Below are 25,978 nucleotides of genomic sequence, written 5' to 3'. Positions count from 1 at the left end.
AAGTATTATATATCAAAAACAAAAATATTTAAGGTCAAAGTTGAAGAATAACGACTTCAAAAGTCAAAATTGGACAATAAATATGGGACATATGGAGTAAGATATGTTCCGTGTGTGTATATATATATATATATATATATATATATATATATATATATATATATACACGCTAATGAAGAGAACTTTCACCCTTTTCATCATTTATATATGAAAGTTTCCAAGTCTCACCAAGTAAGTTTGTGATTTGGTTTGGGTTTCCAACCGAATCCACCCCGTTAAAAACCGAGAACCCGAACCCAACAGTTTGGGTATTGGGTTCGGTTTTAAAACTTTAAAAACTGATAGTATCGGTTTGGGTTCGGGTTTATGTCAAAACGAACCATGCTCAACCCTAAATTTATCTGATGACCTAACTTTTATAAATACATACATTTCTATCAAAATTATATAAAAATAAATGGGTTATAAAAGTGTATTTAGACTCATTTAGAAATATCGTATGTTCAAATCCGAAAACACAAAATTTGGTGAATATATAAGTAAATCAAACTTATATAAAATTTTGACGATTGTCATGACCAAAATTCATTTTTATATAAAGATTTTGAATACCAAATCATATAAAAATAAAACCTGTCACCCTTTGTGAAAACATAAAATAACAACTTTACTCTTGAAATTTCGTACAAACAATTTTATAGTTTATATGTAAAGCTTATAGATCTTGAGTTTATAAAACTTATAAGGTCATGTCATGGTAGTTATTAAATATTAACTTACTTAATTTGGGAACCGACATTTAACAGTGGGGCAAACTCCTCTCACATAAACGTAAAATTTTCGTACAAAAACAAAGGGGTTTATATAAATAACTTATTAAATGAATGTTAATAAACCTCGATCAGTCGTATCATGATGTTAATTAAGTGTTATATAATTTAAATTTTGGTATTGATACTTGTCATTTTGAGTCGCAACTATTCCACTACATATAATCTCTTTCAACTATGGTAAGAGAACAAAAATCGTGTATGAATCCTAATCCAATTTCATACAGTACATTCCACGGGGTCTATAATGAGCTCATAACTGACACTGTGACACGACACCTCTGCACTAACACAAGAGTGGACATACTAACAATTCTACACCAACGCTTGATCAACAGCGTGGAGTAAATAAATAAATAAAAATAGAAACGTCAATGCCAAATTCAACTCGTCAAATGATGGTTGTAGCTAACAACGAATGAGCGGGATTTCGACCCGTATATATCATTGTTAGTCGATTCTACACCTGATGTTTCTCGCTCCTTACGAATTAACGGTTATGTAGCAGAGGGTTTTACTAAGATTTGTGGTCACATATAGCTAAGGAAATGATCCTAGCTCATATGGATTTTAGAAATAAACATAGCTCATATAGGAAACCCGGGTGTATTCGATCCTAACAATGTGTCTAGGCATTCTAATCCTAAACTTTCCGTTATAAGATTTTTGGAATACTTGTAATTTGATTGTTTAGGGGTAATCTTTAATTGAAGTCTTTTAGTATTTGAGATTCCTAAGACTTAGTGGATTTCCAAATTTCTAATGTCTTTTATGACAAAATTTGGACAGCATAACAGTTGCTTTTATAATATTTTCCAGGTTTCAAATAACGTGAGACCAACAATTCTCATAATATTCGATAAGTTGCATAATTGATACGTTACGTAAGTTCTTAGAATACGATTCTTAAAATATGAAAATCAATGATGCTATCATATATGACAAATTCACAATTCAGTAAAAAAGATTTATATTTTTATAATAATTATAAAAATATATTAAAATCATTTTTCGGCTCATTTTTACATAATGGCAAAGAGTTTAATAATAATAATTAATTTTTGAGTATTTTCAACTAGCGATTTGTAACACCCAGTTTCGAATCGTTTCATTATTTGGGGTCGTGACCCGAAGGTCAGTTATCATAAGGCTTCGAGCCTTGAGGAAAGAGAGATTCGGACCCCTTTTTGGATGTGGGTATTATAGATTAGGTGATCCGGAAGTTCGGTTAGTGTTTTGGAGCCCAATGGTATATCGGTAATATGTCAGTTCGAGCCTTTATACATTTTGGATTGTAATTCGAAAAGCTTTAAGGCAAGGGTGAGTCGATATTAGTGTAGAGCTCCTTATTACCTTTCCTTGAATTTAAAGAACGTCGAAATCGGACATAGAACGAAGAAGTTATGGCCTCTAAAAGTTTGGTAGTTTAAGAGATAAGCCTAATACATTGGGCGTACAAGGAAGTACGATGGGCGTACTAGGCAGAAGAATCGTGGGCAACTTGTGGAGTACATTGGGCGTACTGAGAGTACGCGGGGCATACTCCAGCCAGATGAAAAACCTAATTTTTAGGGTCTTTTCCCTATTTAAACAACTTATATCACCTTGGGTCATCTTATTGAGCAACCTCTATCACCCTAAACCCTAATCTCGACCCTTAGTCACCTCCTTGGTGATTTTGAGCTCTTGTGAAGGATCTTAGTGTCTTTTTGTGCATTTTGAAGAGATAGAATGTTATTGAAGATTCATCTATTAATGTGAAGCTTAGAGATCCATATTCATCACCATCATTAGTGGGTCAGTAAGGGGCTGTATCATAGGAAACATTTGGGGTTGTCGGAATTGCTGAGATTTTTGGGAGTGTTCATCTGGTCTTCAAGTGTTGTGCGGTCTTTGGGTTTGGCTAGTAATCGAACAATAGCATTGGTAAGTGCAGGTTGTCAATGGTTCAATCATAAGGGGTAAGATGGATTAGGAATCTTTTAATTTGGTGTGCTGGGAGAGCTTCGACAAATTCAAGTGGGGGAGAATTGTTCAGATTTTCGGAAGCCAAATCAGGCGTGAACTTGCAAATTTCCAATTTTGTAAATATGTAAAACCTAGGGTCCAAAGTGGTTAGTAAGCCGATAATATTCAAATCATCTTAAAAACATAAAATAAAATTGTTAGTAATCTACGATCTAGACTTTATATATATATATATATATATATATATATATATATATATATATATATATATATATATATATATATATAAATTAACATTATAAATATATTAAAAATCAATACATTTTAGTTATCATCGTACAACGAATGAGAAGGCAAACGGACAACAAGTTGCGCCGCTAAGCCTTTTGGTATGATAAAGACAATTCTTTTGAAGACTATCCATAGGTTTTAGAGGATATAACATTGCTGTGCATCATCTGTTGTACTTTACTAAGAAACTTCGCTGCATCCGCTGCAAGGAAACCAAAGATATTAAATGCAAATATGAACACGTGTTGATTTTCCATACACGGTTTCTCATATTATGACAAACTCTCATACTTAGATTATTTTATTTTTTAATCAATATAAAACAAGTTGTCACAAACTAAAAATACACATTTTAGCATTTGAATTTGAATATAAGTGATAAAAAAATATGAATATATATATATATATATATATATATATATATATATATATATATATACAACAATAATTACTTATTGTTCAATTAATTTCTAGAACATATGAAAAATTTCCTCCTTTAACACCCGTTCAAGAGTCTTGCGGACTACTTTTCTATATATCAATTCAAAATGACAGTTTTGCCCATATGCAGGTTTTTAATTTTTTGATCAGTTCCCTTTTATTCTCTGGGTTAGAGGTGAAGCCACATATTCTATCAACTTTTTTATAAAATATTTTTTTAAAGGAAATTAACTGATCTAACAATTTTATATTTTAATGAATAAGGTCTTCAAAGAAAATAACCATTTTTTTTTAGTTTTTGAAAAATAACCACGCTGTTTGGAATGCTCTCATTCCGGAGTACTTTTCATATTCCGAATTTTTTTTTTTTTATAATTTTCAAAGATTCATTTTTTTTGGGATTCTGAATGATACATTTACGAATGTTTTTCAATAAAATGTCTAATTTTATGTACTAATATCGTATGTAATTCACATTATTATGTTTGTTTACCTTTTTATTAAGTTTAAGTAGAAAACAATTTTTTTTTTGAAACTCTGAAATTGTTCTTTGGAATTCGGACTTGTTTCTTGAAATTCTGAAGTTTTTTTTTCTTTTTTCTTCCGAAATTCGAATTTTAGTTCGGAATCTGGAATGCCGTAAAAAAAAGTTTTTTTTCACAAAGTTGTCATTTTTCTAAAAACAATTGGTTTCTTCCAATACACATTAAATGGTTAGATTACTGAATTTTCTTTTTTTAAATTCGAAATAACATTTGGCGATATATTTTTTCGATAAATAAAGACAACTATTAAGACATAATAAATCATAACAACCTAAATACAAAGATATGATGGACGCAAAAATGTCCAGTAAAATTAGATGCTCTGGAAGAGCCCTGGAAAATGAAGTGAACACAAACATAAGACTTGTATAAACCGTCATCCACGCCCATCTTCGCAGCTTACATCTCCTCTATATAATTCATATTTGCGTACGATTCCGTTGTAGAAAGTCTATTTGATTTGGGTAAGCCACCACTCCCCATAACGCGTCTTTTACAAATTGATCGGAGTAATTGATCCATCGGTGTCGTCAAAGATGGAGAACAAGAAAGAAGAACCGGTGATGGGGATCCCCTACAATTCCAATTACCAACATCCTCCTGTTTACGCTCCTCCACAACAGCAATACTATGTCGGAAATAACCCCAATTACCAACCTCCTCCACAACAGCAATACTATGTCGGAAATAATCAATATCAATCCGGCCAGATCCCTCCCAACGCCGTCGTCGGTGATCCCAAAGGTGTGCCTCTTCAGCAGACGATTTATAGAGACACTCCCGCTCCCATTAACTGCGCCTTCTGTGGCAGCTCCGGTCTCACCAGCGTCAGGTATTCATATCGATTCCTTACCCTTTTAGGGCGTTTCAGGGCTTTACAAGATGCAATCACTAAATAGAGAACAAACGTAAAAATTGATCTGTCCCTCAATTGTTGGTCCTTAGATAAGATGAATCTGTATTGTAATTCGATTTTCTGTTATACAGAATGGTCTGAGTTTCATGATTCATGTGGAGGACTTGAGATTTTTATGTTGTTTTGCTTGTGAACGAGATCTTATGCCTTCATCAATCACTCACTGAAGGTTCCTGTTTAATTTTGGTAATGGAACCAACTTTTCTCCGTTGAGGAAGCTATTTGACTCTGTAAATCTCTGATTGATAACTAGAAAAATCAAATATGTATATGTAACACTTGAGGAAAATCAGTATGTTAAGTGATAAAACATTAAAACTTCTAAAATACCTACCATCAACAGTGGGGTTACTAGTTAATGTGACTAATCATGTTAATGAAAGGCTGTTGCACGTATGTATTGAATTAAAAGCTGTTGGGCTATAGGAAATTCGAGTTTGTCATTTTCTTAGAGAAATGGCTCCTACATATAGATTCCAACATATAGTCATAATATACATTGCAACATAAATTCACATATGCCATATACATATACATTGCAACATAAATATATTGCCACATGGATGTACATATATAGATTTAGATCCATATAAATATACATTCTAGCATGAAAATACCATATACTGTGCAGCTTATATATAGATTCCATTTGCTTTATTTGATGTTCGTTTTTCTTGTGGATTAAAAATGTGAACCTGATGTTATAAATTGTGTTGTGTATAGTTTTATCCTGATTAGTCAGTTGTAATGTTTTCTGTAATAATGTTTTATAGATCAAAGATAAGTCTGGCTGCTTTTGTTGGTTGTGTGACACCATTCATGCTTGGAGTATGCTTTCTTTGTCCATCAATGGATTGCCTTTGGCACAAGTATCATTATTGCCCTCATTGCAATGAGAAGGTATACAATCCTTTTGCTCAATCATTCATTTTTTTTTTAAATTTATAAAACATAATATAATCAATGTTTTTGATGTAGCTTGCTGATTTTGAGAAGAATGATGCATGTTTGGTGATGGATCCTCCAAGTTGGTATCAACCAAGTTTTGCGTTGCCTGCATAATCATGAACTATTATAAGCTTACAATCTTGTCATGTCTTTGCATTCTTTTATGTTGAATGTTTTTTTTTCTGTATAAAAGTCCGAGTGAATCTTACATACTTATAAAGCTTGCATTTTCCTTTGAATGTCATGCATTTGAAACCCCCCACAATAATTTGCTAAAACCTCATGCATTTGAAACCCCCAAACCTTTTCACCTTCTTAATAATTAATCACACATAATCAATGGTAATTCATATCAGATAATAATTTGCTAAAACCTCATGCATTTGTATGGTATTAGAACATGTTTGAGTTTTTGGGTTTTAGACTTTAGTAAATGGGTAATCCGTTTGATACGTTGGATTTGAAGCTATCTTATTCGAATTACCCAAAACAAGAGATAAATTAATAATATATGCTCATGCATGTTTTGTACAAGCCCCAATCAAAATACAATATATCATGATCATACAATTAAGTGTGTCTTTTATTCCATTTTGGCTTTATAACAAAAGTTTGTTTACGTGGCGAAAAAAGAAAACTTGAAGATGAATATTTAGGTTGGATGTTTATATAAGATTTGTTTAAATATATAATATAGATATAAATACACAAATGTGTGTCAAATACAGCCCATCACAAATTTAATGTTATAAACTACAATATAACTCAAAGTGGTTTTCCAAATATAATGTTTATACTATAATATAATATATTAGAAAAATACCATATAGTAGACGAATCCCACATGTTGTGCAGAAATTTAGTTGCATAGATAATATATTATAATTATATTTCATTTAAAATATGTTAGGGTCATTTGGTTATTACATTGTTGTATTAGGCACTATAGTCTCATATATTTTGAATGACTCTTACAAAAATAATGTCCGTAATTTGAATATAACGTAATATCTTATGATGTTTATTGAATGATATTATGTTCGATTGAGCACTTGGTAATTGGAATCAACTTTATTATAGTTAAAAATTTTGGCTCCGTTTTTTCTTTTTCATTAGTTCTAGAAAATGATTTTTTATATTAACTTAAAATATGTCACTATCTTAAAAAAGATTGAGAATGAGATTTTTTATATTTACTTAAAATACGGCACCATTTTCTATTCAATAGTAAAACTAACAAAAGTCGTTAAATATGTATTTTTATGAGGTTCAACATAAATAGACGACCACAAATGAGAATTCATATCTAATCAATTATCAATTAATTACATTAGATACTAATGTGTACATAAAAATTACATTTAAAATTTTAAACTAATAGTAAAAGATTTTCATTATTTATTATGATAAAAAATCTGTAAATCAAAAAATATACATGCTATTTAATCGCATACAAGTTTTATGTATGACTTATTCACAATATATTAAACCATATATAATCATATTAAACTACATAATTATCCCACTGCGCAACGCGCTGACATTCGCCTAGTTTCAAGTATACGTAACATAAAAAATGTGATATGGGTAAACCTTGTGAAGGTGGATCATGCAAAGATTGAACGAAGTTGGTGTTATTAGTACTTGCATTTGTATTGATTTCTCCATTTCTATTTCTTTAACTGAAAAATGCGACTTTTTAATTTGAAATTGATTATCAACTAAATGCTTAAAAAAATTATGTAACAAATAAATTTAAAAAAAAATCAATAATTACTAATTTGTAACAGCGATCAATAAATATGACTAAAAACAATGACAAAAAACGATCAATATAAAGGAACTGAAAACATGATATAAAAGAAAATGCTAATTGTAATTAATTTTGGTTTTAATATATATATATATATATATATATATATATATATATATATATATATATATATATATATATACTAATGATTTAGTATTGTTTTAGATCAATTAATTATCTAAAATATTTATTCTATTTTTTCTAATATCCTTTTACAATTAAAAGTTTTATTTTTTAGTTTGCATCTTTCCTTTTTCTATTAGAAGTTTTCAACTTTAGTTTCCATTTATATGACAAGTACCGGTTGAACTGGTAGCTGATATTGACCATGCATTTGTATTTTTTTTTTGTTTGCTTAGGCTGGAGGGAGTGGTGCCACCGAAACCGCACTCCCTCCCCCGCCACATAAGCCCCACGTCTTTTAAGTTTTTAGGATTATTTTAATGTCATGTGTGTGTTTTTCTTTCTTTCTTTTTTTGTGTAATGCGATGTAATGTTTTTTGAATTTTTAATGTAATGTTTTTTTTAATTTTCAAGTAATGAAAAATTATGTTTTTTTTTATTAAAAAAGTTATTATTATTATTATTTTGTTTTTTTAGCTATTTTAATTAAAACTTCTTTTTTAATAAAAAAAACATAATTTTTCATTACTTGAAAATTAAAAAAAACATTACATTAAAAATTCAAAAAACATTACATCGCATTACAAAAAAAAAAAAAAAAAAAAGAAAACCACACACATGACATTAAAATAATCCTAAAAATTTTAAAAACACAAATAAAATAACTAAAGCAAACTACATAAAGTCGTTATCCGAGAACTCGTCTTCGGAGTCATCCGGTGGATCCAAATTAAGGTTAATGTTTTGAACCCCATAAATGTGTTCCACCACGTCATTGCGAAGATTGTGAAATGTTTCAATGCAACGTATCTCTGCTCTCCTGTTCATATACTCTTCGCCACCAATTTCTATTGGTTGTGTCTCTGGTATGGTTTCTTTCTCGTCAAACGCACATATCACTCTTCCTTCGTCTTCAATAATTATGTTATGCAATATGAGACATGTATACATGATTTCTTGAAGTTTTTCCTCGCCTAAATGAACTGCTGGTTTTTTCAATATGAACCACCGTTTCTTCAGAGCTCCAAAAGCACGCTCAACATCCTTCCTAGCTCTTTCTTGAGCTCTCTTGAATTTTTTTCGTCTAGAACCATGTGGACACGTAAACGATTTAACAAAAACAACATATTCATGATAGATTCCATCGACCAGATAATAACCATACTTATATGGTGTTCCACGCACTTCAAAAGAAGAATCTGGTGCAGATCCATCGTATATGTTGTTAAATATAGGTGAACGATTAAGAACGTTGATATCGTTAATCGAACCAGGAGAACCAAAAAAAGCATGCCAAATCCACAGATCTTGTGATGCAACTGCTTCAAGTATGACCATTGGGTGACCATGATCACCTCGGGTAAATTGCCCATGATATGACGTAGGGCAATTTTCCCATGCCCAATGGAGACAATCTAAGCTTCCTATCATTCCAGGAAACCCATGCACACTAGCATGATGAGCTTGCAATTGCAAGATGTCATTACATGTAGGCTTACGTAAATATTTTGGACCATAAAACCGAATTACAGTTTGGCAGAAAAAATGGAGACTGTCTCGTGCGATCCTAGCAGACATCCTAAAACTTTCGTCTAACGCATCAGGCGGAATGCCATATGCTAACTGACAAAGTGCGGCCGTGCATTTTTGTAAGGGAGTGAAACCGGGTGCACCTCTAGCATCGTAGCGTTGTTGAAAAAAACTGCACTCCCTCGTTACATCTTCAACTATACATTCGTATAAACCTTTGAACATTCTGAAGCGCCTACGAAAATAATACCCTTGATAAGTTGCATTCTCTTGAAAATAGTCTTGCACCAAACGTTGGTTGGCTTCTTCACGATTTCTATAAATATATCTTCGTGTTCTCCGTTGAGAACTTGCAGCTGCGTTATTGCATAAAGCATCGTATGTTTGTTCCGCCATTTGAGTACACGCAATAGCGGCATAAAAAATAGTCGGAAATTCTTCAGAAGATGTCATTTTTGACAGAGATTGGTGATTTTTTTTTAAAAAAGATTGAGAGAGAAGAGGTTGTATTATGGTTAAAAACAAATGAAGTGTATATGTATATATAGGAAAGAAAGGCAAAAAAAAAAGCGCAAAAGCATTCAACGGTCAAATATTAAACCAACCAATCACAAGTCACGATACTCTACAGCCGCAGTGCGGCCAAAACCGCACAAGACCGCAGTCTGGGGCGGTGTGTGCGGTCCAGGTGGCACAAACCGCTGTCCCAGGCCGCGACACCCTCTAGCCTTATGTGAATTAAATAAATAGTTATAGTTATGCGGATGTTTTTTTTTTTTTACTTTTAGTTTTTAACTATTATTGATATCGCTGTTGTTAATAAACACGAATCAACGACCAAAATTGTCAACCTTAGAAAGCAGGAAATAAAGAAACTGAAGCAACAAACAAAAGATTTGTACCGATTCACATGAGTTATTTTATTATAATTCTGATGTTTGATTTGTGACTAGTTAAGTCTATAACATACAAAAAACCATTTGATTAAATTTAAACTATTTTTTATAAATCAATAGCTATTTTTTATATAAAAAAACATGAATAAAAATTGCTAAATGAAGTTTTGCAATTCGTATTGGACCAACATTTATAAAGGAATTTCAGTTTTCTAAAAAGATTTAAAAATACATATAGTATTTAATTTGAAAGTGGCTTTAGGAGTTTAGGGCACCAAGGACCCAGATGCTTGCTTGGAGTCCAGCCCAAGTGAGTGACTGAATCATCTCTAGTAAAACAAATGAACTCAGTCTGAAGAGTGAAGATTGCCAGGGGATAGAGTGAGGGCAACGATCAACCACCTGCTATTTGCAGATCATCGCCCGATTCACCATTACAGGTACATGTTCTCCAACCTTGTTGATCTGTTTCACAGTTATCAGAAAATTTGAATGAGTATGCTGCGTATTTGTCAAAATTAGGTTTTCTCATATGTAGTACGTTGATCTCGTGATCTCCTAATGTAGTACTGAAGTTTTGTAGTACACTTCTTTACATCTTACTCTTCTCCTTGATCCAGTCGTCATATTTGTTAATTCATTGTCAAATGAAGGGCTATTGAGTTTCCAACGATTGCTAGGTTTTAATAGTAATTTGTAGTTTCATACGTTATGATCCACACCTTCACGTCTGGTGGAGGTCTGGTTGCTCCAACATCCAACTGCTACTTGCCCTAGACACTCCTCTCACCTCGTCAACTCTTCCAGGCGCCGGCTCCTCCCACCTCCGCCCAGCGCCGTCTCCGCCTTCTTCCTGCCTCTCCATCGCCTTCCTCTGCCACTCCTCCGCCAGCGGCTTCTTCTGGCCTCACCATTGCTTCCTTCTAAATTCTGTCTTGTTCTTCGTTTGTGCTCGTAATTGAATTGCATAGTTAAAAGTTATTGCCTCTTAACTGATTGCTTCTTGGTGTTGTTTTTTATTTGTTTAATCCATCTTGTGCCTGCTCGAATTTTATAATACAATACCATATCCTCTCTAATCATGAGTACGGATTATTGCATTATTTGCATATGTATATGGTTTGGTATTCAGTTTCAAATGTGCTTCATATGATAAAAGTTATCCCTTTCTTTAATAGGGTGGCATTTTACAAGACATGGTGTTAATTCTCTTGGCATCAAATAAAATGGCTTATTGATAATAGTAGCATTTATCTATTTACATTCCTGCACGTCATCTGTTTGACAAAATGCCATTTGCATTAATAATATTAATTAGGACAACGATACATTACTGATGGTATAGTATTTTTCTCCATTCATTGTTAATAAAGTACCTGTATATTTGTAAATACTTCTTCTTTACAATTTCTGAAAGATAAATTCTATCAAAAAGATAAATTCTTTACAATTTCTCCATTCATTGTATATAATGATGTTATATTTCTATCAAAAAGATAAATTCTATCTAGCACAAAAACAGAAGAGTAAAATAGTCATTTTCGTCATTTAGGATAGCCGAGGCATAATCAAACAACCCCTAATAGTTGATAATCAGTAAAAATGTTGGATGAATTGTTACAATTACCTTTTCTTACTTCAAAATTGAGGAAAATTGTTCTATATAAGAGTACATCCTGTGAAAAAATGGCGGATTTGAGTGTGCTACACTAAGAAAGCTACACAACAAAATGATTCGAAACGTATATGTCAACTTTTAATCTGCAAATAGGCTTAAATTTCCAAAATTTGAAGCAGACTACTTTTTATATGGAAGTAATATATTGTTGTAAACTGTAAAGTGTAAAGTGAAGTGTTTTTTTTTTTTATCTACAAATATCTTGGATATGCAGCAGCCATTACTCTAAGGAAATATGGCAACTATTAGAAATCTGAAAATCAAGACAGCAGCATGCAAACGCATTGTGAAGGAGCTACACTCTTATGAGAAAGAGGTTGAGAGGGAGGCAGCCAAGACAGCTAGCATGAAGGAGAAGGGTGCTGACCCTTATGATCTTAAACAACAGGTAAACTGTCTTTACAGTAACACAAATACACTATTCATTTCTTGCTAGTTTTTCTTGTTAATGTTTCTTCATTTAGTGAGATTGCAAGAAAGATGAATACATAAAGAGCTGTGAAAAAAAATGAGATTTATTCATTGATCAAAGAATTTTTCCCTTTTGATTTATTAAAACAGGAAAATGTGCTTGGTGAATCAAGGATGATGATTCCTGATTGTCGCAAACGCCTGGAGTCCTCACTAGCCGACTTAAAAGCAATATTGGTATTTTTTTTTTCTTTTTCGATTAAATGCAAGAAATAGCTATGTACTTTCAATATATTTGTGTTTTACAGCATCCTATAATAAAATTTAATGAAAGTGTATTGCTATTACTTGCATTTAACTTACCCATGTTCAACTTATTTTCTGGTTTCAGGCTGAGTTGGAGGAGTTGAAGCAAAAGGAAGGACCTGAAGTTGTTGAAGCTGAAAGCACAGTTGCTGATATTGAGAAGTTATTCCAAACAACAGAATCTTAGTATGTTGGCTCAATATAATTGAGTGTCTTTTATGCTTTTGGTGTCGAGAATTTGTCATATTTAAGGTTGGCATATTAAGACTTATTTTTATCGTATTTTAAATAAGTTTTTCATTAAAAATCTGGTTCTTGTGGTATGTGTTAGATATCATATTTACCGTTTTGATAATGGTATGTGTTAATGTGTTATTAGTTTTGTTCTTTGTAATTTACTTAGTTATTAATTTGTGTATTTGTCTCTCTCATATGCTATTATGTCTCACCAGAAAAGGTCTTGCATGTTATTCACATCAAAATAATATATTTATCATTTCATATCTTGATCATCGTACCACAATGTCTTCATTATTATGTTAACATTTCACTTGGGTTATTAAGTTTTGGCCTCACATTGTGCTTGGGCATCAAACACTTTCATTAGTGTTGCATAAAGTTTATAACTTGGCCCTAATGATGAAGGTCTAGCGGTTGAGATGCGGAATTCTATGAAGAAAGTCCAGGATTCTGAACTTGCCACACTTAAAATATTACTAGTTCTCTGTAATTTACTCTACATGGGGAGCCTTTGGTTTGACTCATAAGGACAATCCATATGATTTACCATTGTTTAAACTTTAAAGTTTATGACTTGGAAGTAAATTCATTGATTAGGGGGAGAGACACATTGGTTGATGAGAAAGCACGTAAATAGAACCGGAACCAGACCAAACCTGAACTGTGTACATGTATATTGTCAGACACCAGATTTTCAATTTATACCTAATGCTAGAATCGGTACTATCGGGATTGCTATATTACCAAAAAAACCGAACCCGAACCTGAACCAAAAGTTAAAAATGCACTTTTGATTTCTTTTAAAAATCAGATTCTCTCTCTATGAAGCACATGCATAAGTTTTTATTTGGACGACAGATTAGTTGGTTAGTATGTTAGTAAACTCCTTAGAATCTTCTTACCCATGTTCGAACCTGAAACTTCTGCTCCAAGAGGTATTACCCTATACCAACCAGGCTAGCCCCATTCGCTACATAAATAAGTTGATTGCACTAATATTTATAATAATTAAACTTTTTATCAGTTGTCAAAGGTGATGATATACACAGTTGAAAGTTGAAAGCTGGGGAAAATAACTTATATAATGCCTAAGGACAAGTAACTGTGAAACCAAGAAATTAACAATACGTTGATAATGACTTTACACATGAAATTACATTTCTCTTTATTTGGTTCTTGATTCTATAAACATACATTTTGACCAAAATGCATTTGGCGTAGCGGTATAAGGAGTCGACGGATTGATGAATGAGTGTCTCTCAGCTAAAGGTTCAAGGTTCAGGGTTTACGTCCTGTTATGGATGAACAGGGCTGACCCTAAGGGAGTTTAAAGTGTGCGACCGCATAAGGCCTGAGTTTTAGCTGTATTTTCTTATTTTATATTTTTATTAATAACATATTGAAAATTATATACAAAATGCATCTAGTTCAGTTGGTATAAGGACGTTGATTCCCATCTTGGACCTTTTTGTGTGTTTTATTTTTCCAAAACAAATGGTCAATGGCGCTGCTTTTGTGTATGCTTTTTTTCCTTAACAAACTATTCTTAAAATATAAATTTACTTGGATTTCTTTTACGATGCTTTTTTCCAACACATTGTATTTATAATATAAATTTAATTGACCTTCAATCCTAACTTCCTTTGTGAGCTTGCATTCAATAAAATAAAAAGTTATATAACAAGAAGAATTTTTAAGTTTTATTGGGTTTTCTTCCACAAGATGAAAAGTTAAATTTTACAGGAGTGTTTTAATAAAAATATTTGGTGAAAATTTAATAACAACATTATATGGGAATTTATGAAAAAAATCCAAGTCATCTAGAAGAGTAGGGTCGGCCCTGAGAAGGTGTGAGGTGTAGGTTTGTGTCATCAAGGGGGGCGAAACGTTTTTACATATTAGGAAATTTTCGTCAACAATCTACGCTAATCCGTTAGTTGGCTTGTGTCACTATTTCATTGCTAATTATATTCTTTGATTATTTGTAAATGAGTTTTTCTATTATAAATTATACATACTAATATAATTAACCTCGGTCTACTAGATGTCTAATCTTGTTGTAGTGTTAATGAATTTTGTTTGTATAAAACAAATTATATTTAAGGCCCATTTTTATCTTTTTAACATGGTCTTTAAAATCAATCATGGTTGTGTTGAAAAATATAGATTTAAAAGTAGATTAGATTAGTCATTAGTGGATACGTATAAACCGTTCAAAAGAAAAAAACTTCTTCCAAAGTTATTCCATGGCATGGCAATGGATTTGTATCATTTGACTTTAAAACAATTTGTTACCTATAGTTTTTCTTTTAAATTAAATTATTAGGTAAAAGCAAAATATAATAATTCTAAAATTCTAAAATTATTTTTCCCTCCTAATTTATATGCAAGAAAAACCTAAAAACCGTTTGAAATAACAACTTTCTTGTTCTTTCTTTTTCTCCAAAATCCGCAACAAAGCATTAAAGGTTCTTCACACTCGCAAACCCCCACCACTGCAGCCACATCGAGAAAATTCTTCGGTTTCATCTGTTCTACAATCTTCTGTGAGAAAATGAGTGATGCCTCTAGGGTTTTCAGAGAAGTGATGAATTTGAGAAAAGATCAAAGCATCGTAGGCATGAGTTTGCTGCCGGACGAGAAGAACATTCGCCACCTCACCGCAATCATCCCCGGCCCTGTCTCCTCCCCTTACGAGGGAGGAATGTTCCATGTCAACATTACTTTGCCCGGTCCGTCCCTCTTTCTATCTCTATCTCTACATATTTTTGTAATTTTACCTAGATTATTGCTTATTTGTCGATAAGTGTGTGTGTGTGTGCGCGCGTAATTGCGATTCTGTGTTAATTTCGTGTTTGATTTTATTCACTGCAAGTGCAGAAATCTGTCGATCAAACTTGATCTATAAAACAACCGACCTATTGAAGCTTGATTGAACGCCTGGATTTTGTAGTGGATAGAACCGTTATTGTTCTTTAGGACTTGATAAACTTATATGGTGACTTGTTGATACAGTCTCATTAATTGTGATCATAACTTCATCCGATACTGATTACAGTTGAATTGCTCTGTTGTATGTTTTAAGATTTGAAGGTTCCGTCGTGTGAAGCTAATCGTTTCTATAACTTCTTACGATAGATCTAACCCTAACCCTAACCCCAACCACATCTTACATTGTGTGTTTCTAGATTTGATTAACGTGTAATTATTCATTACTGTCACATCAGTGATTAGATTAACTTTGTGTGATTTTCTTACAGTTTCATTGATAGTGATCTTCAAGTTATTTAATCATAATACTTGCTTTTCTACAGTTCTCATAAATGTTCACTAACTGTAAACAATGCTTTCATTTTCCTTGATATTTTGCAGATGGCTATCCCTTTGCACCTCCTGTAATGAAGTTTACTACTAAAGTTTGGTAAGAACAATAAAACTTATTAACCATTACCCACAAGTTAACATACATTCTAAAGATGTAAACCATTTTTAATTCCTAGGCATCCAAATATCAGTAGCCAAACAGGAGCTATCTGTCTTGATATCCTACAGAACAACTGGAGTCCAGCTCTAAACCTCAAAACTGCTCTGCTTTCCTTACAAGCTCTGTTATCAGTCCCAGAACCCAATGATCCCCAAGATGCTGTTGTTGCTCAACAGGTTTCTACTCATTCCTCTTTTTCCTTTTCCTTTTCAAAATTTCAATTTTTCATCATACATGTTGTTTAACTTTCTTCAAATGCAGGCTCTCAATGATCATGCTACATTTGTTGCTACAGCTAAGCGTTGGACTGAGGAGTTTGCCAAGGGTTCATCTGCTGGTTTCAATGAGAAGGTATGCTTGTATGTTCAAATATATTTTGAGAAATGAAATAGTATTCATCAGAAAAGCTGTTGGATGCAGGTTCAGAAGCTTGTTGAAATGGGGTTCCCAGAAGCTTTAGTAAAGACAACATTGCAAGCTGTAGGTGGTGATGAAGACATGGCACTAGAAAGGCTGGCTCCAAAATAGAAGAACCATCTACTTGCTAACTACCTGTTAAACCAGATAAGCTCTTCTTTCTTTGTATAGTTGGGGATGGATGAATTGAAACTGGTTTAATCATTTTCAGTAATTGGAAATGTTGCTCTATACATACATGATACATATATTGACCCTTAAACTTTGCCTCTACTACATATATCACAAAAAAGAGTTGAATTCTATCAAGTGACATGTGTGCTGGTTTACTACCTTTATTTTGTAAAGGATTATAAAATCTATTTGTATTCTTAGTATTGACGCCACTAGATAATGCCCCTATCCCTCCAAAACTTTATATAGCTATTATACCTAACTTTGTAATAAAAAATCGATTTTAACATACTTCAAAACTTTGTTTTTGTAGATTCAATAAATTGAATCTTGACCTGCACGACCAAATTTATAATGCGCGCAATACACCATGTACGAAGAAATGCATTGGTTTAAAGTTGTGTTTTTAATTTTACAACGACGTTGGTATTATTAGACGCATTATCAAAGAAAATAGAAAACAATATATTTTTTGTAATTTAAAAATGGTTATTACGTGAGCTATAATTCTATATGTATCATGGTTGCTTTTACTATTTTTTATGAATGGTTGCTTTTACTTTTAATCTTTCAATGTAGTTTTGTAAGCCACAATTTCTCTTTTTTTACAAACCAAAAGGTATCTTAGTGTATGTGAATTTGTATGGTTGTTTGTTTGTAAAATAAACAAAATTCGTCCGAGATTATACCAATCAACTTTCAAAGTACAATAGTTACGTTTATTCTTTCAGTGTACTTTCAATTTGTCTCATTTAAACAAAAATTAAAGTGTAATAATCATGGATGCAAAAAGTACTACTCTCAGACAACTATGCTTTTTTACTATTTACCATGGTTGCAAAAATCGATCTAGGCGGCCGATTAATCGGCGCCTAGACGCTTGGCGGCCTCCAACCGCCGACGATTAATCAGCGCCTAGACGCTTGTAGTTTTAATTTTCTGTTATCATATTTGTTTTGGTTGTTTGGAATAAGATCAATGGTATTTTCATTATTTGGTTATACGGGGTGTAAAACACCCTTCATGGTAATGACTCAAATTTTTGTAATTCAAGCATTTTGGTATAGCCTCCTTTGCATAATGTATTTATGTTTAAAAATAACAATTCGCTTGTAAGCTTGTTGTAATAACAGATATAAAGTCCATACTTGGGTTTTTATGTGATTATAGACTTGGGCTTGAAATTTCATCTTTGTAGTATGTATTTGAATTGTTCTTATTTACTTATATTTTTATGATTAATGTTATATTTATTAATTTTTTTTTATAATTACTGGTCCCCGATTAATCCCCGCCTAACCGATTAATCCTTGACCCCAGTCCACCGATTAGCCTACGTCGAGCGATTTCTACAACCTTGCTATTTACATTATTTTAATTTGTTAACAGTGTAATACACGGGTTATAACATAATATTATTAATCTTAGCATTTTAAAAAAGAGCAAACCCCCGTTTAGGAATCTTGCTCGTAAATTGTATTATTGAGTCCAAGTGTCCAACGTTTATGAAACATAGTTGTTTGCCTCTTATTGTTAAAAAAAAATGGACTTAAATTCTATACAAATTCTCATCTAGAAATAGATTAACTTGTAGAAAACATGGAATTTGACTTTATTTTGATCAAAATCTGGATATAATCGTGTATTCATGTATCATAACAAGCTCTGTAACAATTAAGCAGATATGTAACAAAACTCACTCTCACTCTTGTAAATCTAAACTAATGCAACCAACCAAATTCACTCTTGTGAATCTTGAATTAAGCAGATCTGTAACAAGCTCTCTTAGTTGCACGAACAATATCCTCAATCTGCACATTCAACCATTTAAAACCAACATAATCATTAATTCCTCCCTCTCTCAACATAATCACTCTTGTGTGTGTGTATATATATATATATATACACACACACACACACACACAGAGAGGAATGAATAAAAAAGTGACCTGAGGAAAAGCCAATCTCTCAAGATTAGCAGCATAAGGTGTTGGAACATCAGCCCCAGCAATCCTCTCCACAGGTGCATCAAGATAAACAAAGCTATCCTCAACAACAGTTGCACTACACAAACACAAACACAAACACAAACAAAATAAACAATTATATAATAATAAATAATCATTTTTTTTAACTAGTTTATTAATTAAGTAATACCATATTTCAGCACCAACACCATGTTGACGAAACCCTTCCTCAACAGTAACAAGCCTGTTGGTTTTCCTGACTGAATCATTGATTGTGTCTCTATCAAGTGGCCTTATACACCTCAGATTTATTACCTCCGCATTTATTCCATCTTTTTCAAGTATTTCAGCAGCCTAATAGTATTTGTTTTTTAAAAAAAAAAATTTAAAATACCCTCAAGAGAAATAACACGTGTCCGAATTGAGATGAGGCATACCTTTAAAGCAAAGCCCACCATCTTAGAGTAAGCTGTGATTGTAACATCTTTCCCTTCTCTTTCAATCTATCAAAAAAAAAAAGAGGTAACTAATGGAAATGAAATAGAATGGTGGAAATTTAAATACTATCTCTATCAATCACCTTGGCTTTTCCTATTGGAAGGCAGAAGTTTGGATCAAGGACTTCAGGAGAAACTGGGAAGGACTCACCATATCTATAGAATATACCAAAAATGTCAATAATTAGAAAATATAAAGAAAAAAAAAACACCCTTTACTCACAATATTTCGTTTTCAAGGAAAACAACAGGATCAGGGTCTCTAATTGCAGCTTTTAAAAGTCCACGGGCATCTTCAGAGGAGTATGGTACAATAACTTTTAAACCAGGAACTGCACCATACCATGCACCATAACACTGCATTTAATTTACATTGTCTTGTGACTTGTGACTTGTGATTAAAACAACATAAAATTCTTAATTGCTTTATAAAAAACAACAGAAAAGAGAGAGAGAGAGGAAGTAGAAGAATCTTACTTGAGAATGTTGGGCACCAACACCAGCAGCAGCACCATTTGGGCCTCTAAAAACAATGGGCACATTAATTTGACCACCAGACATGTAGTTTGACTTTGCTGCAGAGTTGATGATATGATCAATTGCCTGCAAAATGTTTAAAGATTGATATATCAGATTACATCTTTGAATTCAACAACAAGAATATAATAAGGGATCTAAATTGTAACCTGCATGGAGAAGTTGAATGTCATGAACTCTATAACAGGCTTCAAACCATGATATGCAGCACCAACAGCAAGGCCTGTGAAGCCAGCCTGAATATATACATGGGAGGGAAACTATGTTTCATGAGGTTGTTTTAACTTTTAAGTACAGAAGATAACAACAGATTGATGAAAATGAAAAGAAGAAGAAGAAGAAGAACTAATTAATTAACCTCTGTGATAGGTGTGTCAACAACTCTCTCAGGCCCATACTTGTGTAACAATCCTTTTGTAATCTATCTAAGCATAAACAAATCCAATATTATGAGACCAAAACACACACAAACTTGATAGATCAAGTGTAATGCTTTTGAAATTCTAACCTTGTATGCACCCTGGTATTCTCCAACCTGCACATCACAAACAAGATGAGGCTTATAGCAAAAGACTCTCTGGATATATAATGATAAACACAGTACTAGCTAGTTACCTCTTCACCCATGATAAAGACACTGGAATCAGCAGCCATTTCCTCATCAAGAGCAGAGTTCAGAGCATCTCTTACTGTCATCTGTAAAAATATGAAGTTAAATCTAGATATACCAGTTTCTCTAAAACCTAATTTCAGCACTATGAAAAGGTCTACTAGTGTTTAAATCCCCTTTTGGTTCAATATGATTGATATGTAAAATCAGAAGAATCCATATTACATCTTTGGTTGCAGACGAGAAATGTCTCATGGCTGATGCGATAGGGCTTAATCTCTGCATGTAATCCCCAAATACCTGAAAGTACGGATAAGAAGTTAACAGAGCTATGGAAATGTTATCAAACACTCGCAGCACTTTCGTATTATAAAACGAAAGTTGGAGTTTTGTTTACCGGAGCCGATAAGCCTCTGGCACCGACTTTTTGTTTTATAATCCCCAACATCTTTCCTCTTTAACGCCAAAAGCTTCAAAAGGAACCGATCACAATTTTAAGATCCAGAAATCCCTCGAAGCCAATAAATTTGTTAACAAATTGTGCGATCGCAAAGATGTGAAGAAATAATACGACACACAGACGCGAATTCGTGACGTTAACTACAGAATCAACAAGACATCAAAGCATACGTGATTTGGTTTGCAAAATTTCACATAGGTTTGACAGACAGGTTTACTGATATCAAACTGTGAAGTACAAAAACTAATTATGAACAGATTAAAACCGTGAACAATGAAAATTGAAGCAATATTCGTAAGTACATCCTTTAAGCTAAATTCGGCGAAGAAATCTTAAATCGAAAAAGAAGGTACCTGGCCTTTTCCTATACACCGGCTGTAAAGGTGAATCAATGGCGAACCAAAGGTGACGAGACAATAGCACGATGAGTCTGTTCGAATCCTGAATCTGTTCGTGAAAATAATACTGTACAATATTTTGCGGGTTTGTAGTATTGCGACGCGTGGCTTTCCTTTGGTTCGGCTTTTTATGTTACGTTTCAGTACAAGTAACCATAGGAATCGCAATGAACGTTTGTCTTATGTATAATGTATACTGTTTAATACTATTATTAAATATTTTTTCTATTTAAAGTTACATTTATTTTATTAAAAAATACCTTACTTAATATATATATACACACACCAAAGAGTTTAACATTCAAAAAGGAGTTCGTCAAGTAGATCCACTCTCTTTCTTTCTGTTCATAATCGCCATGGAAGGACTCAATGTTGTGCTTCAATCGGTAGTGGAAAAATGCATTTTTAATGGAGTTAAAATACCTGATAACGGACCTACACTATCTCATTTATTCTATGCCGATGATGTCCTGTTTGTTGGTGAATGGTCACACACTAATCTTCAAAATTTGGCAAGAATACTGAATTGTTTCCACATCTCATCGGGTCTTAAGGTAAACTTCCATAAATCAAAAGTCTATGGTCTTGGAGTTCAAAATAGTGAAGTCTTGAGCTGGGCAAATTTACTTGGATGTGAAGCTGGTTCACCCCCATTCACATACCTCGGAGTTCCTGTCGGTGCCAATATGAACTTAATAAAAAACTGGAAACCTATTATAGATAAATTTTACTCCAAGCTTTCCTTATGGAAGGCCAAATCACTATCATTTGCTGGACGACTCGCCCTTATAAAATCAGTGTTAGAAAATCTCCCGAATTACTTCTTATCACTTTTTGTTGCACCAAAATGAGTAATTGAGAAATTAGAGAAAATAAGAAGAAAAATCCTATGGGGGCGGAAATGAAGATAAAAGTAAAATACACTGGATATCATGGGACAATATCATCAAATCCAAGAAAGAAGATGGACTTGGAGTTGGATCGATTAGAGCCTTAAACATTGGGCTAATTGTAAAATGGTTGTGACGATTAAAAACAGAAACCTCCTCACTATGGAACCAATTCATCACAAGTATGCACAATCTTACTTCTAAACCTAACAATTATTTTTGTTGCAAAAAGATTACAGGAACGTGGAACAACATTGTTGTAACGCCCGTGTTTCTAGGCTAAGCATTAATATTGACATAAAAGTCTAGGTTAACCTTTGTAACTAATTTTGAAGAAATGAAAAGGAATTATGTGATTATTATGTGAAAATTATGTGTTTTATGTTTAATTATTAGGGTTTAATTAACTAAGAATAAAAATGAGCGTCGAAAATAAATATTAGACAAAGCCGATATTTATTAAGAAAGTGGTAGTGGTCGTGACAAGGATTACGGATATATAAAGATTGCCGAAATCCGAGTTATAACGAAGAAGTTATGACCTGTCGAAGTTTCGCAACAAAACCGACACTGTGCCGAATGACGTAAAAAATGAGTTTTTGATAAACTACTTTTTAGCCTTAGTGATCTAAACGAAAGTCGTAGTGTTCGTTAAACCGAGAGTGTGTATAAAAAGAACGCCCAAATCTGACTTCGTATGAGGAAGTTATGATTTTTCTAAGTTTCAGCTTAGCAGTAGACAGCTAAAAACTCGAATTTTAGATCGAGTGATTTTTAGCCGACACAACCTAAACGAGAATCGAAGGCCTCGTAAATAGTAGTACAACGATAAAAAGACAGACGAAAACGGACGTCGGATGAAGAAGTTATGAATTTTTAACGGAATTCCTGTCCCGGTCTGTTAAAAATAATAATATAAAAATTATAGTCAAAATTAGCCGACAAAGTCTAAACGAAAGTTGTAGAGCGTAATTTTACCTACGCGTGCATATAAAGAACGTCAAAAACGAAGCCCGTATGTGAAAGTTATGGATTTTAGAAGTACGGGGCACAAAAATCAAGAAAAGTCCGAAATCCGAGGAATTTCGCATGGCTGGTGTTCGGCCACGTCACCCTCGCCTCGCCTGCTGACCCATGTCCGATGCTGATGACGAGTCCGAAGCGTGGCCCAGTCCGAGACCGACGCGTGTCTGCCTCGTGTCAGCTGCTGATACGACCGAAGGGAGGTCCAACCGAAATCAGGCGCGTGTCGCATCGGTGGAGGTATCCGAAGCGAGCCACGTCTCGCCTACAAGCTTCCGACGCGCCTTCGCATCCGAGCCACCTCCGAGCCTCGCAGCTGCTGCGTGGAGTCTTCTTAGCCACTGAACTTCGGTCTCACACCCTATAAATAGGGGGGTTGCGAGATCTCCCGGCTAGATTTGGAAAATTGCCACTTTTCACCCCTTAAACAATATTTTTATCATTTTGACTTTCCCCGAAGCCCCGATATCATTTTCAACACCCGAAACACGTCCCGAAGTGCCCGAAGACCCGGAAAAATTTATCTTTTCGGTTTTGAAGCTCCAACCTCGCAGGACCCGGTTTTTCATTAAAGCCCCCGATTTTATTGGAAACGATCGTTTTAAGAAACGAAGTGCTGGTCGATTATCGTCTTATCATGTGAGTGCATAGTTACTTTCATCTTACACATAGATATGTAGTATTTTATATAAATTACGTGCTACGTGTGCATATTATCTGTATCCTTGCTATCTATGCTGGATGAACGATTTTATACTCGTTTTAAATGATTTAAACTGTATATGTTGGGTAAAACATGGGTAGATGTAATAGTTGTTGTGTGACAAAATAAAATAATGAGAGGCCTCGTTATAGATGTTATTGATGATCCAGTCATCTAGCGGAGTATAGATGACGACCACGGACTATTCTAGACAGTCCAGTGGAACGCTAGCAGGCTCGCAACCTGTAGGTGTTTATTTGAACTGTGTGTTTATTTTAACTGTGTGTTTACCAACAGTACTCCATCCCCCACATGGTTGCCTTATTTGACATGAATTGCTGAGGAATCCCCGAAGCATGTGTTGTCGCCCCGATGAAAGTCCTTAGACTAGGTCCCTTGAGTTAGATGTTTTAGGGACGTAAAGTGAGGATAACGGGAACGGGTAATCGGGTTTGTTTGGTTTGATAAAGTTAATAAACTTATTTATTGTGGGTTGAAAACCCTATGTGCTCACCAGGCTCCCAAGCCTGACCCACTCAGTTTCTTGTATTACAGGTAGTGGCGCATGAGCATAAATGTTTGGATGTGAGATAAGGGATTATAGGCCTGTAAATATGAAATAATGTAGTAAGGCTTATGTTGTACAGTTTATGCTTTTGATTTGTATCGAACATGACATCCCGAGTCTTTTAATGAAATACATTTCTTTGGAAATGCTTTTGATAAATCTTTATCATATCTTGTTTTGGGACAAATTCCGCAACACTTTTATTTAAAATGTTACTCTGATTTTTAAACAAGCATAAACAAAATCGGTATTTTCTAGCCGTGAAAACTGGGGATGTCACAATTGTTGCCATAACAAAAGAGACGGAGAAAAACAAATATACCATCAACGACATTTCCAAGATATCAATAAAATCTGGAGAAGACACACTATTTTGGCAAGACAAGTGGACTGGAGATCAAACATTGCAAAAAAAAAAAACCCAGAACTTTATGATCTTGAGCCCAACAAAAAAAGCTACAATTGCTCAAAAGCTTTCGGATCCTAACACGCCTTGGAGATGGAAATCCTGCCCATTAATGGCAGGTTTATCACAACAAATATGTGATATACACAGTGACTTCACAAACACCAAACTCAGCACATGAAAGGATCAATGGAGCTCTCGCCTTACTGCAGATGGAAATTACACAGTGGAATCACTTAGAAAAATAACCGACGATGCGCCTCTCTTAAACACTGAAATGTCGGTTACTTGGTGTAAATAAATCCCTCTAAAAGTTATATGTTTCAATTGGAGAGCTGCACAAGAACGCATTCCCACAACATCAACACTAATCAATCGAGGAGGCAACTTAACATCACCTTTCTGCACTTCATGTATTGGTGAACTTGAAGACTCCAATCATCTTCTGGTTCAATGCCCCATCGCTAAAGCTATTAGAGACAAAATTATTAACTGGTGTGGCACATCGTTACCTCCATCATCCAATACCAAGGAGTTACTGAAATCCATTACCAAATGGGGCACATGTCCAAGACAAAGAAAAAGGTTGATAATTATTAGTTATGCCATGTTTTGGGGTTTGTGGAAGTTTCGTAATGATAGGATCTTTCGTAATACCGTTATCAGTCCAACAAATGGAGTTGGTTATATAAAATCGTTAGCATTCACATGGATCAAATATAGGAGTAAAAAAGTCATTTGTAATTGGGAAGATTGGTTAGCATCTTCTTTTTCTTCTCTGTAATTGTTAAATTTTTTTTTGTTTGTTCCTGTTTTGCCCCTGCTTTGCTTCTTGCTCAGTTTGGGTGCTTTATAAAATTTGGCTGTTTCCAATATATATATATATATATATATATATATATATATAT

General features: G+C 33.6%; 4 protein-coding genes across 6 annotated transcripts; 3 read left to right on the top strand and 1 right to left on the bottom strand.

Annotated features, from left to right (window-relative positions):
* The first annotated feature begins 4,352 nt into the window (after nt 1–4,352).
* On the top strand, nt 4,353–6,178 carry GILP (GSH-induced LITAF domain protein). The gene is made up of 3 exons (XM_079084796.1): nt 4,353–4,907; nt 5,765–5,891; nt 5,970–6,178. Exons 1-3 carry the CDS (start codon nt 4,612–4,614, stop codon nt 6,051–6,053), a joined length of 507 nt encoding a protein of 168 aa, XP_078940922.1. The 5' UTR covers nt 4,353–4,611; the 3' UTR covers nt 6,054–6,178.
* Nucleotides 6,179–10,579: 4,401 nt separating this feature from the next.
* KIS (tubulin folding cofactor A (KIESEL)) lies at nt 10,580–13,078 on the top strand. 2 transcript variants are annotated; one of them, XM_079084795.1, is made up of 4 exons: nt 10,580–10,741; nt 12,197–12,367; nt 12,541–12,627; nt 12,782–13,078. In XM_079084795.1, exons 2-4 carry the CDS (start codon nt 12,215–12,217, stop codon nt 12,881–12,883), a joined length of 342 nt encoding a protein of 113 aa, XP_078940921.1. In that variant the 5' UTR covers nt 10,580–10,741; nt 12,197–12,214; the 3' UTR covers nt 12,884–13,078. The 2 variants fall into 2 exon arrangements, with proteins under 2 accessions (XP_078940921.1, XP_078940920.1); XM_079084794.1 differs by having other exon boundaries at nt 10,603–10,741; nt 12,194–12,367.
* Nucleotides 13,079–15,369: 2,291 nt separating this feature from the next.
* Nucleotides 15,370–17,146, top strand: LOC145162375 (ubiquitin-conjugating enzyme E2 27-like). The gene is made up of 5 exons (XM_079081542.1): nt 15,370–15,668; nt 16,309–16,357; nt 16,437–16,596; nt 16,682–16,771; nt 16,841–17,146. The coding sequence occupies exons 1-5, from the start codon at nt 15,491–15,493 to the stop codon at nt 16,946–16,948; spliced, it is 585 nt and encodes a 194-aa protein (XP_078937668.1). The 5' UTR covers nt 15,370–15,490; the 3' UTR covers nt 16,949–17,146.
* A 1,453-nt stretch (nt 17,147–18,599) lies between these two features.
* Nucleotides 18,600–21,618, bottom strand: LOC145162374 (pyruvate dehydrogenase E1 component subunit beta-1, mitochondrial-like). 2 transcript variants are annotated; one of them, XM_079081541.1, is made up of 14 exons: nt 21,436–21,618; nt 21,020–21,222; nt 20,848–20,922; nt 20,628–20,708; nt 20,521–20,547; nt 20,371–20,433; nt 20,162–20,248; nt 19,953–20,078; nt 19,699–19,832; nt 19,559–19,631; nt 19,416–19,481; nt 19,169–19,332; nt 18,961–19,075; nt 18,600–18,822 (listed from the first exon to the last, which is right to left on the bottom strand). In XM_079081541.1, exons 2-14 carry the CDS (start codon nt 21,068–21,070, stop codon nt 18,772–18,774), a joined length of 1,113 nt encoding a protein of 370 aa, XP_078937667.1. In that variant the 5' UTR covers nt 21,071–21,222; nt 21,436–21,618; the 3' UTR covers nt 18,600–18,771. The 2 variants fall into 2 exon arrangements, with proteins under 2 accessions (XP_078937667.1, XP_078937666.1); XM_079081540.1 differs by having other exon boundaries at nt 21,020–21,092.
* Nucleotides 21,619–25,978: the final 4,360 nt, after the last annotated feature.

The sequence above is a fragment of the Lactuca virosa genome, chromosome 3 (assembly GCF_052849685.1).
Source record: "Lactuca virosa cultivar CGN04683 chromosome 3, Lactuca_virosa_CGN04683_v6, whole genome shotgun sequence".
Classification (NCBI taxonomy): Eukaryota; Viridiplantae; Streptophyta; class Magnoliopsida; order Asterales; family Asteraceae; genus Lactuca; species Lactuca virosa.
This window is presented reverse-complemented; position numbering and strand designations above follow the sequence as displayed.

Excerpts from the sequence above, each read along its gene's own strand:
- LOC145162374 (XM_079081541.1), bottom strand. The coding sequence starts at position 21,070 with ATGTTGGGGATTATAAAACAAAAAGTCGGTGCCAGAGGCTTATCGGCT. Across the intron at positions 20,923-21,019 it reads CCAGAGGCTTATCGGCTCCG|GTATTTGGGGATTACATGCA; the intron begins GTAAACAAAACT and ends CCGTACTTTCAG. Across the intron at positions 20,249-20,370 it reads TTGACACACCTATCACAGAG|GCTGGCTTCACAGGCCTTGC; the intron begins GTTAATTAATTA and ends GTATATATTCAG.
- KIS (XM_079084795.1), top strand. The coding sequence starts at position 12,215 with ATGGCAACTATTAGAAATCTGAAAATCAAGACAGCAGCATGCAAACGC. Across the intron at positions 12,368-12,540 it reads CTTATGATCTTAAACAACAG|GAAAATGTGCTTGGTGAATC; the intron begins GTAAACTGTCTT and ends TTATTAAAACAG. Across the intron at positions 12,628-12,781 it reads CCGACTTAAAAGCAATATTG|GCTGAGTTGGAGGAGTTGAA; the intron begins GTATTTTTTTTT and ends TTCTGGTTTCAG.
- LOC145162375 (XM_079081542.1), top strand. The coding sequence starts at position 15,491 with ATGAGTGATGCCTCTAGGGTTTTCAGAGAAGTGATGAATTTGAGAAAA. Across the intron at positions 16,358-16,436 it reads AAGTTTACTACTAAAGTTTG|GCATCCAAATATCAGTAGCC; the intron begins GTAAGAACAATA and ends TTTAATTCCTAG. Across the intron at positions 16,597-16,681 it reads ATGCTGTTGTTGCTCAACAG|GCTCTCAATGATCATGCTAC; the intron begins GTTTCTACTCAT and ends CTTCAAATGCAG.
- GILP (XM_079084796.1), top strand. The coding sequence starts at position 4,612 with ATGGAGAACAAGAAAGAAGAACCGGTGATGGGGATCCCCTACAATTCC. Across the intron at positions 4,908-5,764 it reads TCCGGTCTCACCAGCGTCAG|ATCAAAGATAAGTCTGGCTG; the intron begins GTATTCATATCG and ends AATGTTTTATAG. Across the intron at positions 5,892-5,969 it reads GCCCTCATTGCAATGAGAAG|CTTGCTGATTTTGAGAAGAA; the intron begins GTATACAATCCT and ends TTTTTGATGTAG.